This window comes from Sphaerodactylus townsendi, linkage group LG13, assembly GCF_021028975.2.
Source record: "Sphaerodactylus townsendi isolate TG3544 linkage group LG13, MPM_Stown_v2.3, whole genome shotgun sequence".
NCBI lineage: Eukaryota > Metazoa > Chordata > Lepidosauria > Squamata > Sphaerodactylidae > Sphaerodactylus > Sphaerodactylus townsendi.
This window is the reverse complement of record NC_059437.1, coordinates 28,980,320-29,000,988: the sequence shown is the minus strand read 5'-3', so window position 1 is coordinate 29,000,988 and position 20,669 is coordinate 28,980,320. Positions and strand designations below refer to the sequence as shown.

At 44.4% G+C, this 20,669-nt stretch overlaps 1 protein-coding gene across 1 annotated transcript in view; it reads left to right on the top strand.

The window, feature by feature from the left end:
• LOC125442755 (transmembrane 9 superfamily member 2-like) overlaps nucleotides 1-20,669 on the top strand; it is a 46,812-nt gene that overhangs the window by 8,400 nt on the left and 17,743 nt on the right. Inside the window, exons 6-12 of the mRNA XM_048514405.1 lie at nucleotides 2,677-2,804; nucleotides 5,576-5,687; nucleotides 11,286-11,365; nucleotides 12,478-12,586; nucleotides 14,842-14,974; nucleotides 16,616-16,735; nucleotides 18,348-18,405. Coding sequence (XP_048370362.1) covers nucleotides 2,677-2,804; nucleotides 5,576-5,687; nucleotides 11,286-11,365; nucleotides 12,478-12,586; nucleotides 14,842-14,974; nucleotides 16,616-16,735; nucleotides 18,348-18,405 — 740 coding nt within the window. The remainder of the gene's footprint in view (nucleotides 1-2,676; nucleotides 2,805-5,575; nucleotides 5,688-11,285; nucleotides 11,366-12,477; nucleotides 12,587-14,841; nucleotides 14,975-16,615; nucleotides 16,736-18,347; nucleotides 18,406-20,669) is intronic.

Below are 20,669 nucleotides of genomic sequence, written 5' to 3'. Positions count from 1 at the left end.
TAGGGAGGCACATCTGTTTCTTTCCCTGCTTGTTTTCAGATACATCGTTAGAACAGTTGGAATCAACTGATTGCCATGGTTGCTGATATTACAATTCTAGTTAGTCCTGTTTTGAGCTCCTTTGTGAAATCTTTGGGTCCCAGAGGGGATAAAAATAAAATAAAAACACAGTGAAAACAGTCTCCTTTTATCACACTGCTGACGGTTGGTAACAAACAGTTTTGAACTTTTAAAAAGCTTTGTAGAGACTTCTTTATCATTGCATCTGCTTTACATGAAAGAAAACTTGAGGTTATTGTATTGAATATATTGACAGTCCCCTTTGTGGATGATGAAAACACTGCACTGGAGACTGGATAGGTGTCTCAGGCAACTCCCTGGGAATGCAGAAAAATACAACTTTGTTAACTGAGGTGGATGCCGCATGGGCCAAAAACAGTGGTTTGAAAACGTTGTTAAACCATTTTACACCAGTTTCACACTGCTGTTTTTGGTCCATGCGGAATCCGCCTAAGGTGTGGGGGAGTGGGGGGCTTCCAGCAATAGCCTGAGGAGAGAGAAACATTGTTCAGAAAGGGTAGAATGTTGAGACCAGCTGACAGTCAGTCAAAGGGTCCAGAGGGAGGCCAAACCTGCTTGCTCAAGATTCTAGGAGCTTAGAAGATCCTTGAGGAAAGATTTGGTGGAAGCGGGGTGGGATTTTGAAATTGTTTTCACACATCAAGATATTGATGTCCCATTATGTGTGACATGACATCCAGGCAAAAATCCACCTGTGATGTCAGTGTGTCAGACAATGCTATGGGAATCCCCAAGTAGCTCCATGATAAGTACTCCCAGAATGTGCCTGATGTTCTGGTGTCTCGTGTGACATAATTTCTGCCCAGATATTTCTCCCACTGGTTTGGGGAATAAGGGCAGGAGAGTGAGCTCAAGCAGTGGGAGCTGTCCTGCCACCTGCAGGAAAGTGGCTTCCCTTTTCCTACCACAGTCCACAAGGGTGGGGGGAAGGGCTCAGGAGGCAGCATAGCCTTGGTGCCTGCATAAATGCCCCTTGCACCAGCAAAGTTATGGGGAGCTGCACAGCAGGGTCCGAGTGCCAGCACAACTATGGTGGCATTGCTTATCTGGTGCAGGAGCTTGCAACTGTGCTGAAGGCAGAATTCCCAGTGCTGGGCTGGCATTAGTCAGCTTCCTGAACCCTTTCAGCCTGGGGATGCCCCCTTTTGGTGGCATAAACATACACCAACAAAAAACATTGGCACAGCCCATTTTGCTGCATAGGGAATTTCACAGAGGTAGGAAGAGCATTACTGTTGGGTTGCTGCCTTAGGAGGTGGTATAGTTGCAGCATGGTTGTGCCATCCCTGGTTGCAGTACGCCGCCCCCCGCCCCCCCCACTCCAATCGCACTGTAATTGTCCTACACTTATTTTTAAAATAATGCGTTCCATATTTGGGAATGTTTTTCTGAATACTTTTTAATTTAAAGATTCTACAACCTATTTCCCCAAATCTAACTTTATTACCTTGTCCTGGGAAAGATAGTTATGGTATGCCTGGACAAGTGCTCAAATTTGTCAGACGTCTTCCTTGGCTTTGCAAACAGAGCTGTTGGGTTACAAATGAAGAGCTTCTCCTATTACATTGGAAATAACTGGTGCATTCTTGGGGAAAGTGAAGAAGTACAAAAAATGTAAAATCTGAATTATCCATTGGAGGGAAGGTTCATGTGGGGCAAGAACTGGGGAGTGTGTCTGCTTAGTATGCTCTCCAAGAAAGGTGTGTTTGTGTTCCAACATTATTTTCACTTGCCTTCAGACTTTAGCCTTGTTGCCATTGACACTACTGTTCCTTCATTAAAATCCAAATGTATTGGGAAAGAAGTATCCAAAGACAATTTTTCTATATACCCTCTTTCTAAGGTGCAATTATTTAGACATACACATAGACCCGTGGTGGCGAACCTTTGGCACTCCAGATGTGATGGACTACAATTCCCATCAGCCCCTGCCAGCATGGCCAATTGGCCATGCTGGCAGGCTTGATAGTGAATATCCCTATACATTACATGACATTCAGAATTATTTGTGTCAAAACATCTATCACAGGTTGCCACATCACTGGAAAAATTAGCCAGGTGCTTATGAAATGTTCCAAGGATGCTTGTCTGGGATCCTAAGAGCCACCCCACTGGTATCATGTGTCCAGGAGCTTTGGGGGTACATTTTTCACTCAGCAGCTTAGTTGGCTTTGTGTCTACAGCTTTTGTAACTGAAGAGAGTTTCAAAAGCAATTTGTATGAATGAAGTCTGTGTGTGGTGGTGGTGTGCTTGTCCAAACTAAAATGTATCTCCTCTTCCCCCTGTCTGCCATTGCAGTGAGTATGCCCAAACCTTTTTTGGATTCTGACTGTTACTAGAGATGTGGACCCAGACATAAACAAGACATGACTTGGGGGATGAACATTGTAACTTTTCTCCTTCCTGACTGCACCTTCTCTGAAAAAAACAGAATGGGGATTTATGCAGTTCATTTTCTATGCAAACTAATGGCAAAATTTCAGCATCCCAGGGTTGTGCTCGCGTGTGCTGTTTTTAAACATGTGGCAGTGCTTATAGCTGCTACTACCAGTGCCAGGACAGTATTGCAAAACACTTTTTAATATCTCTTCAAGGCTGACTTCAACAAGAAGAATACGTTCTACCTCTTCAACCATGTTGATATTACTATCATGTATCACAGTGGAAAGGAGGAGAACTGGCCTGGAGCTCGACTAGTTGCAGCAAGGCTGGAGCCCAGAAGGTAATTAGTCTCTTCGCGATGTATCACTTTGCATGGAGCATTGTACTTGGACTAACTTTGGTTTTGGCTATTCACTGTGTTAGCAGTGCTCAGTAGTGCTTATTTTGCTCAGTAGTGCTTATTTGTGTAAACTGGTAGCATAAATAGACCATAGTGACAGGTCCCGGGTTCAGTCCGCAACATCTCTGGTTGAAAGATTTGTGGTAGAAGCTCAGGGATGTCTTAGAGAGTTGGCTGCTGTGGGGCTAAGGCAGATAAACTATTAATATTACGCTTTCTATAAGGTAGCTCATTGTACCCAACTCATTCTTTAGGAAAAGAAGCTTACGTTGGTGTTTCGTACCTCAAACTGACTCAAAACTGAATGGATAGTAAACTTATTGGCCTGTCATGTTTTTGGCTTCTCTTGGATACGTTTCAAAACAGCAATACTGGTATCACATTTGGTTTCCAGATGTCATTGTGGCAAGCTGTAGATTTAATTAGAAGATAAGCAGTTTTATATTTGAATTTTAAAGAATCCTTGGGTGTTATCTTGACTTGACTTGTTACTGCTGTGGCCATTGTTTGAAAAGTGTGATGTAACCACAATGATCCATGCTGTGATCACATCCAAGCTAGATTATTGTAATGTGATTTACATGAGGCCACCTTTGAAATCTATCTAGGAAATTCAGTTTGTCCAAAATTTAGCAGCTAGGTTGGAGGGGCAAGAGGGTCGGCTGGACTTAAAGGTCATATCACCCACATGCCAAAAGATCTGTACTGGGTGCCAGGCACAATTCAGTGCTAGTTCTTTCCTTTTAAGGTCCAATGCAGTTTGGGCCTAGGGTACATGAAGAATCAATTCCTCCCATAGTATCCCACTCACTAGTTATGATCACCCTCCTGAGTCCTGTTCTGTGCCCCTTACCAATCATTTGTTTTTAATATTGATAATATATGTCACTGTGTTTATAGTTTGTGGAATTGCCTTCAGTCGTGAGCCCCCTCAAGCAGGTCTCCAGAGCGGTGGCAGATAAATGCCCTAAACAAATATTTTTTTCAAAGAAGTTACTAGTGAGGGTGCCTTCTTGGATGCTCAGTCAACTTCTTTTGCCCTGAAGAAGGTGGGGAAGGGAACACCCTGAAATGAGTGAACAAAATGTCTTGGGGATAGAGGAGGTAAATGTTCTGGGGTAAATATTGTTCGAGGAAAGAAATGGTTTAACTGAGGGTGCACACTTCAGTCAGCTGTTGAAGAAAGGCTATGGACTTGTGTGTGTGTGTGTGTGTGTGTGTGTGTGGTTGTGATAAATCAGAACTGAAAAGACGCCTTGAAACTCCTGATGGCTTTACCTAGTCCCAGAAGGCATTTTTGGAAAGCATCTATCGATTTGCAATGGTCTTCTGGGGCAGGACTAATCACAAGGTGACTTTTACAGTCCAACTTTGTTTATTTTCTGTTAGCATTCAAATGTTAATGGAATGAATGTGAGTTGGGTTTTGAAAGGTAACTGAAATTGTGCATCTTACCTAGTAATCTTTGTCCCATTGTAGTGCTTTCAGAAGGTGGGGAAGCAACAGCCGCAGAAGGCCATTGCGTTCACATCCTACATGTGAGCTCCCAAAGGCACCTGGTGGGCCACTGCGAGTAGCAGAGAGCTGGACTAGATGGACTCTGGTCTGATCCAGCTGGCTTGTTCTTATGTTCTTATGTTCTTAATATGCCTTCTGTGTCTACTAACTAAATGTGAAATTAAAGAACAATGCAGAAATTTATCTGTGCCATGTGGATCCTGTTCACATCTTCTATTCCCTTGTTGCTATTTATTAAGGGTTTCTTTTTTCTCCTCTTAATACTGAGTCCCAGTTGTTAAAATATTTACAGCCTATGATGAGTACAGCTCTAAGAGACTGAGTCAGCATGGGAAGCACAGTCTGAATTCACTCCACCCTAGACATGTTGTAATCAATGTTCCTGTAATGCTTACCACAAGGGGGCACTGTTATGTTTTCTGTGCAAGCTTGAGTTTCACCCATTTCCACAGTGCTTACTACAGTGTCTTTTTTTCTGGGAGGCAAAGTGTGCTTTGGGGGGGGGGGTTGGCCATTCAGAAATGGCTGAGTTGAATTATTGTCAAAGTTTTACAAAGTGTTGCTATTTGAGTTGAGATGGAGTCCACATAGCATGCAATTGAACAGTTTGAAGTACTCAAAAGTCGGGTAGATGCATTATTGCTGCTGCGATGGCAGCTATTATATCTTTCTCCATTAGGTGGCTCTGAAGCACCTTGCAAAAATCCTGTTCTGTCTTTGCTAGTGGAAGATTATGTGCTCAGAACTAAAATTCTTAAATCTGTCCCTCTTCTGGAAATTAAGCTTGATCTGGGCATTGTTTGTATTGCCCTCCCTTCCAGTGGGCCAGCTGCCTCAGTAGTTAAAAGCCGTAGCAGCCTTAACCTGGCCTAAGGTGCACCTGAGAAGTTTTCACAAATCAGGTAGAAGACTGGAAACCTATCTGTGTTATATGTCAAGATACTAACAACCCTAGTTCAAATCCCCACTATGCCAAAGGATAGCCTGTCACACACTGCCAGTTTAATGTACCTCAAAGAGTGGAAGTTGTAAGGATAAAATAGAGGTGGAAAGAATGATAGAGGCTGCTTCGGGTTCCTGTTGGGAAGAAGAGCAGCCTGTAAATCAAATAAATAAAATGTTGTGCTAAATCAATGTGTCCTTTACAAAAACTGTTATCTGGGAAATATGGTTAAAAATAATTATCTTTTTAGTTACAAACACACAGATAAAAATGACTTAACCTGTGATGGCCCCCCAATGGAAATCCCTGGAGTTTTTTCTGAGAAGCTGGATCTGATCTACACTTACTCTGTGAAATTTATAGTAAGTATAAGAAAGCACTTTACTTGCAGCTGTAATTTTTTGATCTTTTCCAATTTTAGCTTATCATGAAGCAAAGATACATTTCTTAGGTGAAGCTGGGTGTGCATTGAGCACCCAAATCCCAATTCATTAAGTTCAGGTAAGTATCCATGACTCTATCTGTTTCTCTTTTGTAAATGTGATTTCCATATAGCAAATGCTATCTGTCTGCAGCAGTCACTTGTGACAAATGTTGAATTTTTATTTGACCTCATGTTTGCTATCATGAATACACCTGTAGGAGTTTAAACCACAAATTTTACCAGGAATCGTCATTCATGTACCATGAAAATATCAAATGAATCGTCATGCCTGGGAGATCGCAAGATTTAGTAGCCAATTTTATATACAACATGACTGATCCTAATTTACAAAAAAAAGAAACAGAAAAACTGCTCTCTGCTTTGCAGGGCAGGCCACATTGGGGTGGGGAGAAATGTGGGAGTGGTGCGAGGCCGTCATGTGTGTCCCAAATACCAGTTCAAAGGGCAAAATACTGGTGGCTGGGGATCGGCGGGCAGGTGGAGTGCAATGGCAGCAGTTCAGGTGGAGTGCAGATGTAATACTGGTGTAGGGAGCTGTGCTGGTGCAAAAGGGGCAGCCTGGGAAGCAGGAGCAAAGAATAGGTGCCTTTCCTCTTGTGTGAACTTATGGCTGCTAAAACAGTGGCACAGCCATTGAGCTCAGTGTAGCTTGCAAAACAAGGCACGGATGCTCTGGAATGCCCACAAGGGGGGAAAGCGTTTAGGAAGCAGCCCACCACACTGACCAATGGGAAGGGCTGAAACAAGCACAAGATCCTCCAGTGGGACCAATGCCAAAGGAGTGCCCAATTGAAAAGGCCCAGGGATGTGGCAGCAAACCTCAGTGGGGCGGGGCGGGGCGGGGGGACGTGTTGAGGCAGAGGATGCCGCTGATCAGTAGGCTGATGATGGGACTCTGTGCAAGTGCACGGGGCAGGCAGGCAGAGAATAACATTGGTAACAAAGGGAAGGTGAGGCAGCGACTAATCTTGTGGACCACCCTGGAGAGCAAAAGCCGCTAATGGCACTGCCACAATATCCTGGCAGAGGCGGAGATACCAGGGGGCCAGGGGGTGCATGTTATGCCGGAAAATCGCCCCCCCTCCCCCCCCCTTATCTTTGTAAAACAGTGCAGGCTGGAGAAGCGGCTTGTTTCCCTTCAGGCTGAAAACAGCCTGGTGGGAACTACACTTCCCAGGAGACCTTGTGAGCCTTAGGATCTCATGGGAAGTGTAGTTCCCACCAGGCCATTTTCAGCCTGAAGGGAACAGGCTGCTTCTCCAGCCTGCACTAAAGTAAGGGGAAGCAGAGTAAAAAGTGATACTTTTTGCATAATGTAAGGCTAGTCAGTCTGGTGGCAACTGGAGGTGAGGCCCAAGACAGATGCCTGACTGGCCTTACCCCGCACTCTCCCTGCAGGCCGTCATTTGGAACAATGGAGGAGCTGTGAAGGCAGCACCTGCAGCGGCCAGAGGCCCAGGGGTGGGAGTGTGCCCTGGACATAGACCCTGGGCTGGCTGCAGCCAGTGCTGTGGAAGATTCTTCAATAAACTGCTATGGATTGTCAACTGGTGTGATCATTGTCTTGGGACAAGGAGGGGGGTTCAGTGGAAGGGGAGCAAAGGGCGGAGATGTAATTTTGGGCATTTGGCCTGACTCACCTAATAGGGTGAGCTGAACTGATGGGAGGGGGATGGGCAGGGTGTTACAGATGCTGACAACCCTCAGGACGATGGTCCCCAGCCAACCACCACAGGTGCCCATTTGCAATGGGGGCATGGCAAACATCGGGAGGCCTCCATGGCCAAGGGGTGGCAGAGGCAAAGTAACCCAGACATACAGAACTAGTGGAAGGTGCATGTCGTGGACAGTGGTTATTGGTGGGGGCAACCTGCGTGGGCACCATGTTGGAAGTCTGGTGGAATGCCTGGGAGCTGGGAGAAGAGCAGGTGTGAGTCTGATGTGGCATACTGGCCCCAGAGCACACCCAGCTGCCCTTTGGCCACGTGGACCAGCATTTCGCTGCTGCCGTGCCCTGTTTTCAGGGCTGTCTGTCATCTTGGCCAAATGCATTTGTCATCATGGTGGCCTTGGCCCAGGCCTGGGAAGTGTGTGGGCAGGCAGGTTTCCACAGGTTGGATGAATGCCCCATACTGAGCACCGTGGCAGAGCCTCAAGACTCTGTGAGAGCCAGCTCCAGACAAATTTCTGGCTTGGTCTCATTGTGGACAATGTTGCCATGGCTGTCATGGACAGACTGCTGGGTGAATACCACCGCTCAGCACCGCAGATTCTGCGAGATGGCCACAGAATGGGTGTCTGTTCTGACCATGCCCCTGAGAGTGGCACCTTTTTCTTGAAGCAGTGGAGCAACTCCTGGTGGGCTTAGGAAAGGGTCCAACCAAGCCTTCATGTCTGGGGCATCATATGAGTATGGGCTCCCTGGGCTGGACACTGTCATGCAGCCCCTCATTCCCATGATGGTGATCACCAGTTGGGGTGTGGAGGTTCTGAGGGCAAGTGCACACTGGACCCTGGTTGGGCTGGCATCCTCTCCACATGCCATTGTTGCCGACTGCCCTTTCCCCCTTCAGGTATCTCTGGCACTCTCAGCAACCTTGCAGATCCCTTTTTCCAGGACAGCCCTGCCAGCTCCAGAACTTCTGCAGTTATTCTGATCTCTCTGTCATTGCTGGGGGAGGTGGTGACTCTCTTGGCCAGAGTTCCCCAGTTTCTCCAGGGCTGGGGTGTCCAGATATTTCCCTGGCTCCTTCCCTGTCATTCCAGTAGACATTTCACTGGCCGAGGGTCCCTCTTCCCTGATCTTGGGGATGTCCACCTTAAGTCCTGCAGGGGGCGTGGTGGGGACATGGCCCAATGCAGTGGCCCCTGTGATGGCCCTCTCTCCCAGGTGCTTGCACCTGTTTCCCTCTCATTCAAACTGGCCATTGTTGAGCACCTTCAGTTCCACAACCCCACTAATAGCTGCTGGGTCCTTCATTCCCTTGACCTGACTGGGTCGCCCTTACCCTTCACTGGGACTGCCCTGCCACTTGGTGAGGCCTTCAGCTCCTCGACTGCTCCATTCCTGCCCCTGATGCCTCACCGCCCCTTCCAACTGGTAACGGCACCATACCTCCTCCTGGGCTGTCCACCTGTGATCCCTGACAGTGTATCCCACCCATCCTATTGTGGATGTAGGCAGCCATTGAACAGGACTACCTGGAGGGGTGCTGTGAGTAGATGGAGTCAACAACTTTGGCTGGTGGGTGGATGGAGGGCATGAACTCCGGCCATCAGGAAGTTACTAGTGGTACGTAGTGGACTGAGGGGTGTGTGTGCTTAGCACCTTCTCTTGCTCTCTGTATGCTCCTCTAGTGGCTGCTCCTCCCACCCCCCTGCTCCTGACCCTCAGGGCCTGTGGGGTGGTCACCCTCACAGAAGTCCTGGAACTGGCTACCGCTACCGCTGCTGCTGTCTTCTGCCACTAACTCTATGCTTTCTGCTTCCCAGGATATCCCCTTCCCCCATTGGCAACTTCTGACCCTGACTCTTTTTCTCCCTCTCCCCGCTCCTTTGTTTCCCAGTCCACATCCTCACCTCACCCTGTCCCTTCCTCTCTCTCCAGCATCCTTGTTTCCCTTGTTTCACTCTCTGTTGCTGTTTTTCCCCTGCCACTTCTATGCCAGCACCCCAGTGCCACCATATCTGTCTCCTTCACTTATACTTTCCTTCTCCTTCTCATTCCACTGCACTGCAGCCCATTCCCTTTTGGAAGTGCCACAATGTTCCTGTTGCAGCAGTGTTCCTGCCTGCCATTCAACTGCCCCGACCCCTCTGTGGATTGAGCTGTCTGTCTCTTAACAAAATGTCTGTATTGGTATTGTATGGCTGATTGACAGCATTTGGATACATGTTCTGATTAAATATGACACTTCATGAGAAACTGCACAGACAGCTAGGTAGCTGGGTTTCTGTACTGTGTTGAGACTTGCCCCAGGAGGTGGAAATCAAGGTTGGCTTTTTGTGATGCAAGACACCTGTTTGTGAGGAAGTCGGCAAAGATGATTAGCTTGTGCTTGGTGAAGCAGCCTTTCATAGGCTAACAACTTTCCCTTTTCTTTCAAATGAAATTTGATGGAACCTTTGACCTCAAAGTGCGAGGTTCTGTATGCCATGACTGTTCCCTGGGGCTTCTTGGTTCTCTCAATTTGACTGCATAATTGAACTGCATAACAATATTTTGGGATTTTAAGGTTTGGGGAAATTTGGGTTTGTATCATTGACCATTCAAAAAATGTGATGCCTTTTGGAGAATAGATACCTCCAAAAGGCGTCACATTTTTTTTGAATGGTCAGTGTCATCAGTGTCATCAACATGAACTATCAGCTGTGATGTCTACATTGAGTTGGGTATAAGCAGGTGCTATGTACTTGTCTGTGAGTCAGAGAACTTCCTGTGCACCATCACTGAGCGTTCTTCAGTACAGAAAAAATTTGGATCGATCTTGAACATTCAGAAGCTTCATTTATGGGTTGGAACCAGTGGTGGGATCCAAACATTTTAATAACAGGTTCCAATGGTGGTGGGATTCAAACAGTGGTGCCGCCGCACACGTGCACCTCCAGTCCCTATTGGGCAGGGAGGTTGCTTTAGTAACCCCTTCTTGGCACTCAGAAAAAATTAGTAACCACTTCTAGAGAAGTGGTGAGAACTGGCTGGATCCCACCTGTGGGAGTATCTTTACCTAAGAAATGCAAAAGGGGCTTGCAGAGCAGAAGAAAATGAAACTGAAAACCTCAAGCTATGGAGCAGCTGCAAAATTGTTTGGCAACTGCTTAACACCAGCCATGGTGAGGTGAAGATATTCAATGTTCAGCACACCCATCATCATGGCTGTCAAATACAGTATCTTTCACAAAGTTTGCAGAGCCCTTAGCTGCCGGTTGAAAATGAAGCAGCCACATGCAAGATGGCATCTTACCTTGCTTGTTCGGTTCTGGAGATCCTGGAACATGTTTAAGATGGCTGAGCAATCCAATAAAGAACTGGTTGGATCTCACCTCTGGTGCTTCTGGATCCTGGCCATTTTTTAAAATAATTGATTCAAATTCCTGTTGAAATTGAGAATTGAGATGCTCCAGCCAGGTTGGACAAATTCCATCTACAGGCATGCAACTTCCTTGTTTCCTCCCTCTCAAAGCATCTCCAAATGCTGCTCCTCGGGGTTGGGGGACATAAAGGGGACTTTAAGGGCTGTTGTGGGAATGGGTAATTGTTCCCCTGGTGTTTTCCAAAGAAGGAACTGCATGTGTAAAACACATGGAAACTGAACATCTGTGGCTTCCCTGCCACAGTGAGCAAAACGCAACACACATCTGACACATGCACAGTGAGCAAAAAGCAACACACATCTGACACAGGTATTGCATTGGGTCTTTTAAAAATGCCTGACACAGAATCTTACATTTCTGTAAATATTTGAATTTTTTTAGAAGTAGCATTGGTGATTTTAGCTCTGCTATTTTCATACAGGAAAATGACAGCATTAAGTGGGCTTCGAGATGGGACTACATCTTGGAATCCATGCCTCATACCAATATTCAATGGTTTAGGTAAGAGATGTTTAATTCTAGAAGGAATGGCTTGCCTAAAAGCATAAGGAGATTGGGATCTTCATGTTTATTGTGGGAATTGTAGCTTGATATGTATATAAAAAGACCATGAATGTTCAGGCAAGTGAACTTTTACATCTGCATTTGTGTATCATGGGGTAACTTCAGTATTCGCTCTCTCGGGAACAGCTGAAGTATTGTGTTTCATCTGAAGAATGTGCCTTCTGTGTCCTAAAGAAAAGCAATCTCTGTATTTCCCTCTAATCATCTTATTTCAGAAAATTTGAGGTGTTAGTTGATCAGCTTAAAAAAGCTGTCCTGTGGTTTGCTTTAGCGTGCTGTCTTTTGTGTGAAGCTGGTATCTATCGCTAAAAAAATACAGTTCAGAAAATCTGGACTGATTTTTTTCCCTTTTAAGTTAAATGTTTGCATGTCTTGAGATTAGTATACAGTAAGAAGCTGACAGTGTTGGGAGCTGCTCCTGAGCTTTTAATGAGCATTAATTAATTTCTGATGGAAGTACATGAATATAATTTGGAAGACCCGCTTGAAATTCTTTAGCACTTGGCAATCTGAAGCAGCATTGTGTCTTTTCAAGTCAGGCACAGTGCATCTGTTAGAGCCAGTGTGGTGTAGTAGTTAACAGTGGTGAACTCTAATCTGAAGCACTGGTTTTGATTCCCCACTCCTCCATGTGAGCGGTGGTCTCTTATCTGGTGATCTGGACGTGTTTCTCTCTCCTACACATGATGCCTGCTGGGTGACCTTGGGCTAGTCAGAGTTCTCTCAGAATTCTCTCAGCCCCATTGACCTCATTAGGTTCCTGTTGTGGGAAGAGAGAGGGAAGGAGTTTGTAAACTGCTTTGAAACTCCTTACGGTTGAGAAAAATGGGATGTAAATCCAAACTGTTCTTCTTTTTCTCTTTTTAGTACCTTTCTGTAAAATGCTGTTATCCTTTTAGGCCAGAACATGATGATTGAAACACTATGTGGTTTGAATACTAAACTTTTAGCATCGTGATTGCTTATTGCACAATTCAAATGAGTGTTTGATATACACCAGAGTTTGGAAAGAACTTGTATTGAAATTTTACATTCTTCTTCCCTTGCAGTATAATGAATTCTCTTGTGATAGTTCTGTTCTTATCTGGAATGGTGGCCATGATCCTTCTGAGGACGCTTCATAAAGATATTGCAAGATACAACCAAATGGACTCTTCTGTAAGTAGGATACAGCTCCTGAATTTGGGGAATGGATCCATATAAGCATGGGGGAGCTGTAAGACTGATAGGGTAATCGTGAGTAAGCTTATGAATACTAAAGGGTGGTGTAGCAGTTTCCTTTGACACTAAGGAAGGCATGCAGTTGCCTTCGTTGGAATACTGGAAAGGAAACTGTGGGCATTTGGCTTCCTGTTTAAGATTGAACAATTAATACTGACCTAAGTAGAGGTAGATCAGTAATCCCAGCTTCCAGAGTGACAGTTCGTTCCAGCCTTGGGAGGCCTGTCCTATGTTTCAGGAATATGTTTCTAAAAATGTATATTTGCTCTGTGAAGCTTTCCATTTCCTCTTGCTAGGTTGCTCTAGAAAGCTACAGGTGGTCTGCATAGCAAACAGCTCCTGTGGTTGCCTTCGTGAAGAGCTTTTAAAACTTTAACCAAATAGGTAGTATTTGCTTAGCTAATTAAAGCAGAAGCCTGCAAAATACAGACTTCATCAACTGTCATTTGGAACTAATGAAAAGGCTTACAAAAATCCTGGTTTCCCAAGGCGTGGAGTGACTTGGTTAATATGAAACAAATCAAGAAGCTCAGCTCAGCTTTCATGACTTGTTTAGATAATTTGATTTTCCCCCTTCGCTCAATCAAATACGATCAGGCTTTCAATATAGAGATAGTGGTGGGAGTGGAACTTTCTTCCAGGTTCCAAGGGGAAATAATTTGCTCAACTGTCTTGTCACGTGGGGAATTTAATTTGGCAAACCTCTGGATGCGTCAACAGGAGTGTTTGCATCCTATATTTAACAAATTGATGATCCATGTTATTCTTCCCAGCTGCTACAAAAGCTCTCATTCTAAATACCTAGTTGTTTAATGGGATGATAAGGGGGAAGGGAGTGAATGGAAGCCCTCAGACCCACTCTCTTGTACATAAAATGCCTTTCCTTCAAGGATAGAAGGTAGTTATGGCACCAGAGTACCTGGAGCTGATGCTGATACAGAATTTGGAGTACTGAAGGAAAGGACTGAGTTATAAGCTGTAGTTCAATAAGGGATGCACTAGGATCAGTGAAGGTGGAGAAGGGGAAGGGGAAGAAGCAGCAGCTCTTCTGTTCATCTCTGTTCCTTTCCTGCTAACCCAATAGAGGGGGGGTGGGTGGAAAAGCAGGCCCATGATCATGGATTTCTTCCAGGGTACTCAGGAATGGAAAAGATGGGGTTAAGACCTATAACTTATCCCTCTTTGCAAATGGCCCTGTATGATTGGAGAAAGCAATGGCAAACTATCCCAGAAACAGTCTTGACTAGTAATATTTGGGATGGGATGTCACCCTATGGGTTAGTTATGACCCTGTGCTTGCACAGGGGACCACTTTTACCTTTTAAAACAAAACTAATTGCTCACCAGGATTCTGTTGAAATGGCCAATTGCTCTTTCATTCCTATTGGTTCATTTTGTTCCCTATTTGCGGTGTTGAGTTTTAAGAGTTTCTATGTATGCGTCTCACTCTCCTGTTTAACAAGACTTACACAAATATTTTCCAGACAGGCAGGAGTATGCAGAGTTCTGAATGCACATCTGTGTATTTTAAGTCAGCACATGCATAAATCCTTTCCATTATATTAGGTCCCATCTTGTAGAATTCTCTTTCCCTGGAGACGTCCCAAAATCTGAGCCTGTGTGTTTTCCAGAATCACTTTAGCACCTTTATTTTCAGCTGGCTTTTGATAAGTGGGCAATGGAAGAATTTTAATTTGAAATGGCATTTTATATTACGTATTTTGTTACATTGACTTTGTTGTGATAAAAATTATTTGGAATGTGGAAGTGACAGTAAGACCTGATGGATTCGAAATTTGGCTTGTGAGGTACTTTTTTTAGTGCTGCTGAATTTGAAAGTGACTTGATTGGCTGTAGAAGACAAAAGGCAGATAAATGTGCTAAGCGCTTGTGATGCAGCTTAAATTAAACACAATCTTTTGTTTAATATCAATTAATGTTGCATACTCCAGCTAAGTATGTTAATGTTTGTTTCTCCTTCTCAGATAAGGGTTTCTTAATAAATCTGCATCCTCCACCCCCAGCTAGCAGTCCATTAGGGAGTTGTAAAATCAGCGAGTAACGAAGCTGATGCAATTAGTCCCCCTCAGAAACAAAACCAAAAGATAATCATGCTAGGGAAGTGAATTTCACGTCTAGCTTGTAGTAATTCACTGTTGCATGATATATGCCTAATAAAGATGTGATTGTAGGAGGATGCCCAGGAGGAATTTGGGTGGAAGCTGGTCCACGGAGACGTGTTCAGGCCTCCCAGGAAGGGCATGCTGCTGTCTGTCTTCTTGGGCCAGGGGACGCAGATTTTCATAATGACGTTTATTACACTGTGTAAGTACACTGAATTGAATAAAAGTTTTTATTTATTCAGTACTGATAATGTACTTGGAACTTTGCAGCATAAATAAACAGATCCGTGCCTTAAGGAACATATAATCTTTACGTTTGAAATAAAGGCATGGAAGGAGTGCTGATAACATTGGATGAGTGACACCAATATGTAAAATGATGTTAATAATATCAGACTATTATAATGTGGGCTCTAAAAATAACTGTGTAATGGAATACAGTATAAACTGGTTCAAGGTATCTGTGTTCTTTTTCTTCTAAAAATGAATTACTAACTTTAGGGGGCAGCTATGGAGGTTCCTTCTCCCCTAGCAGTGCATGCTGATACAGACTCTTTTCAGTTGACTTGCTGGTTTTCCTTAAAAGAAATGTGATAACTGAGGCTGAAGACTCATTTGAGACCAGCAGCAGCATGTGGACATCACTGGGGGTGGGTCTGTGGCAACAGCAAGTGCAAAAATTCAGGAAGGAGGGGGTAATTTATCCCCATTGTAGGCTTTCCTCCCTACAGTTATATAGAACAGAACTGAAGCGCTTCAAGAATAGTTGGGAGCGTGTGTGTTTCTGAAATTGTTCTTTTCAAACTATGTCCTTGAAAATCAAGGATTCCTTGAATATTTGTCAAGGTTTGCTCAATGAGAAGATGAGTGTTGGCAGACCAGTTTCCATGAAAGATTGGCTTACCAGTGTCATCTGCTGTGAGCAGCTGTAGGGATGTGTGTGTCTATGTTATGGGACACACACACACAGTTGAGACAGGGCAACAACAGGCCTAGCCATGTATGAACCCTTGAATGTGCTCTGGAACTCCCGTGGGCTTCCTTCGTAGGAGTGAAAATGCTTCTCTGGATGTATATCTGAATTCATGTTGTTGTAGCTGTTGGGTGTGTTTGTGTATAATGTTGGTCATTTACATAGGAGTTGTTTCTCCTGGGTTGAGTGCTATTCGGAAGTGGATGCTCTGCACTTCCTCACAGTATCATGGTGTTCCAGAGGCGTAGCAAGGGGGAAAAATGCCCGGTGCACTGGTGCGTCCTCCGCCCCCACCCCAGAACGCCCCCGCCACACCCCCGGAATGCCCCCCCATGCCCCAGAACACCCCTTGCCACACCCCCACAAGGCATGTGCCTGGTGCGTCCCCCCTCTCCGTCCCCTTGGAGCTACGTCTCTGCGGTGTTCCACAATGGAAGGGGCTAGAGAATTGCTGTCTTAAAAATGAAAGCTGGGAATTCAGAGAACCTGATCAGCAGATTGATATATTGTTATACCTGCATAATTTTTATAACAATCACATTTGTTAAAAAGATGTTTGATGGTGGTGGGGAATGACAACTTCATCTGGGGAAAGGACAATGCAGGAAAGCTGGCCACAAAGAAATTGTTGTTGCTGCTATGCTGCACTGTCTGCTACAGCAGCATTCAGGAAACCAACGAAGCCCACTGTCAAATGTGTGTTGTGCAAGGGGCCTCCAACCCTGAGAAGTTTATATGCCGCAGTTTGGTACAGGAGAAATAACAGAGCGGGGTGGGGGGAGGCATGGACAGGTCTGAATTGAAAAGAGTACAACAGTGTGTTGGCAAATGTAGTCTTCAAAATCTTGTACTTTGTTTTCACGGTTTTAGTCTTTGCCTGCCTTGGATGTCTTTCGCCTGCTAACAGAGGCGCTTTGATGACCTGTGCTGTTGTGCTCTGGGTTTTGTTGGGGACTCCTGCAGGTTACGTTTCTGCTCGCATGTACAAAAGTAAGTGCAAACCCTCATAATAGAAGGCACCCTGCTGGTTGGAACTGCAAGGGTCATGTTCATATGGAGAGCTACATGTGTGTTGAAAATGCAGACAGAAATGTCCTCATAGTCCTGGGCCTGTCCGTCTGTCTTGGCAAGATATTAGATTTCTCCATTGCGGAAGATCAAACACACAGTGTTATTTGCTATAAAGTGTTATTTGCTATAAAGGATGGATGGCTTTTTTTCAGAGGTCTTCATTCAGTGAATAGGAAGTAAACAGAAGCTATTCCTTATGCATATTAATCCCACAATTTTGCAATCACGTCAGTCAGTTTTTCAGGTTACACAGTGTTTGGCTTTGTGGATTGTAATATGTGTAATGGTTGTCTTGGGATCTACCAATCATAACATACATGTTTCCCCATAACATCCATGCAACAATTTTTGGTGCAGACCTAGTGACTTCCAACTTGAAAATCCTAAATTCTGAATTTTTGATAAGTAGCTATTTTTCACTGACCTTGAATCAGCTGCAGATTTATCAAACTAATGTCATCAGAAACTCAATTTTACTTTGTAAGAGGACTAGCGGATATTAAACAGAGACCTGTAGATGACATGAGGTAGTGGTTCAAATTCCTACTCGGCTCTCATTGTGTTTCTTAGTCCTCTTCTGCTTTGTAGAATGCAAAGGGTTTGCCAGGGTTATAAGGAGGGCAGGAAAGATAAGAGTCTGTGATGTAGAGATGTGATGTCCATAACAATGTCTTTGCTCCTCCTTTTCTGCATCGCAGTGCTTAATCTGCCCCCATGACCCTTTGGAAATTGCTTTGAAACTTAAATGTTTTTAAAAACAGCTTGTAATGAAACATTGGGAGTGTGGGTTGCACGGAGGGCCTAAATACATTTGTCAGATGACGTTAAAGGATTGTGAACAGGATACTAGCCCCACTTGAATTTTGGCAGAAGAATGTAACTCATGTCTGTTTGCTGGGGTTTAATTCTATTTTGGATTCTCTTGAATAGATTAGATTCAGAACCTAATTAAATGTTACAGACTGCGTGAGTCCACCTCAGGGTGTTTGCAGCTATAGTGTATCTACTATTCCAAGTGGTAGCTGATGAGTAAATATGTGGTAGGCCCAGTTTGCATCATGATTGCCCAGAGAAAGATAAACTTGCTTTCTCCCCTGTGCTGTTTTTGGTGTCTGAAATAGCTCAGGTGCCACAAGTGGGAGCATTTATTTTCTCTGTGGGGAACCAGTACATACAAGCTCTCAGCACACATTCCGGCTTCCAGTGGAACAAATATCCCCCCCCCCCCCAATAGTCTTGGGCTGTTTCCGCCTCCAAAAACAGCGAGCAGAAATTCCTCCTCCTTCTTCACAGTGGTCCTAATCTGAACCAAATCCTTGTATGTATTTGCTGATGAAATGCTATCAGGAATTAGCTTCTGCAATATAAGTGCAAGTCCTCATAGTGAATTTGTGTAGTTCATAATGCCTGGCTAGCTCACAGGCAAACTTGTTGTCACTTTTATGCTGGTTTGCAGTAATGTTATCAAACCTACCTTTAATCTTCTACTTACTATACATGTGCGTTGAATGTTCTTTTCCTTATTCCTCAGCATTCAAAGGTGAAAAATGGAAGACGAATGTGTTGTTGACTGCTCTGTTGTGCCCTGGGTTAGTATTCTCTTCTCCCTCTCTCTCTTAATGATCGCCGCAGCAATTTTCCACATTATTGTCCTTGAAATTTGTCTAATGTGCACATATGCTTCTATTGCCAACTTATAACAGTCAGCCAGAATTGTAGGGATGGTTTAATCTAGTTATGCATGCACACATCCTATTTATGTATGAGTACACTTAGCTGTGAACTGTAGTGCCATGTATGTGACTACATTTATTGCTGTTCTTTTTCATTAGATATAAACATTCTGCTCTGTTTACAAGCTGTACTTTGGGAAGTCTTACACAGTCATTCTTTAGAAGGTAATGACTTGGGGTGCATCTACCAGGAAATTCTTCCTGATCCCTAGATTCGAGCCCACCAGTACCTTAGTAGCACCTGTTTAATTCAGCAGCACCTGCATAATTCCTGTTGAAATGAATAGAAGCAGCATGAGCATAAATGTGTTCTTCATGGTTTGTTCAGTTTGGATTTAAGCCCCATTTCAGTAGTTCACTGCAGTGGCTCACTCCCCCATGTGGATAAGTCTGCACAGGACTATTCCTTTAAAAGGGCTTAAAAAGGGCTTGGACAGATTTATGGAGAAGTCGATCTATGGATACCAATCTTGATCATCCTTGATCTCAGATTGTAAATGCCTTAGCAGACCAGGTGCTCAGGAGCAGCAGCAGCCAAAGGCCATTGCTTTCACATCCTGCATGTGAGCTCCCAAAGGCACCTGGTGGGCCACTGCGAGTAGCGAGTAGCAGAATGCTGGACTAGATGGACTCTGTAGCGAGTAGCAGAATGCTGGACTAGATGGACTCTGGTCTGATCCAGCAGGCTAGTTCTTATGTTCTTATGTTCTTACTGTGCAGTCCTCTTCCATTCTTTTATCCTTTCTTCCCCACCTTTTGACTGGCACAAGTTGCTGAAACTCAGTGAAGGAGGAGGTCTTTCTGAAGCAGAGGGAATAGCTTCTTCCTTTCTTCTTCTTGCCAGAAGGGAAAAGATAAGTGACCAGAGCAGCCGCTGCAAAGGCTGTAGAGAATAGGGGCTGGTAGTTGACTTGTGGCACAAGTAAAAATTTCACATGGTTATTTTCTGTAATCTTAGCTAAACGTTGCACTTAAATGTGGTTAGGTATCGGTTGCAAATCAGAGCATGACACCACGGCTTGGCTTGAAAACTGTGGCTTGCATTTGCTGCAGTTCAACATTAAATCACAGTTTTCTGTGAGCAAACTGGTTAAAACAGTTTCCCGCTGTTGTTCCATTCTGTCTTCTTGTGGGGTAACAAACATGTGTTGCTGGTGGGTACAAGCATTATTAACGCCCACCGAGGGCTGTTGAGGGCTGTTTGGACTGTTTTGAACTTGGTAGAAGTATTCTAACTACTTCAAAATTGTTTCAATATTTCAAAATTAAAAACAAAAAGAATCAATGAACAGTGATGTACTTTAGTATACTTAGGCTTAAGAACATAAGAAAGAGCCAGCTGGATCAGACCAGAGTCCATCTAGTCCAGCACTCTGCTACTTGCAGTGACCCACCAGATGCCGTTGGGAGCTCACATGCAGGATGTGAAAGCAATGACCTGCTGCTGCTCCCGAGCACCTGGCTTGCTTGATGTGCAATGCTGGTTAGGTAAAAGAACTCAATTGTGGCAGTCTGCACTGACAGAGTGTCTTCTTTAAACTGGGCCCTCATGCAAAATGGCCACATGTCATCTGCCACTAACTCTGTGTGGGACAGGTAGCTGTTTTGCTCCGATAGCATCTCACTTTAAATAGCACTATGCAAGTGCAAAGTTACTACCAGTAAATTCTTCCACATTTTCAGCATCATGTTTAAAACTGGACCTTGGATAAACTTTGTGTGTGTGTGGCCTTTTAGGGGGAGGGGATAGGCTCCAATTTTGTGTTCCTCTCCCCCCAACTCATTTTTGGCTCAAATTGTTCAGCCCCAACCAGACCTTCTCTGTGTTTTCTGCTGCCATCTAGATACTATCTTGGTAGAGTGCAAAAAGCCAAGCTGATAGCTTCAATTCCAGTGTATAAATTCCACCTCATAGAAGTAGAATGATTGCCCAGGGAACGGGGGCAGGGAGGGAGCACAAAATAAGAACAGATGTCTTGATTATTCTATGCTAGTTCAGCACATTTGCATAATGCCATAAACAGCCCAAGGCAATTACGTACTGTGGATTGATTTTGAGGATCTGAAGACAAGTAGTTTTATTTTATTTTTTTGGAGGAGTCAGGAATTTGATTGCTTTC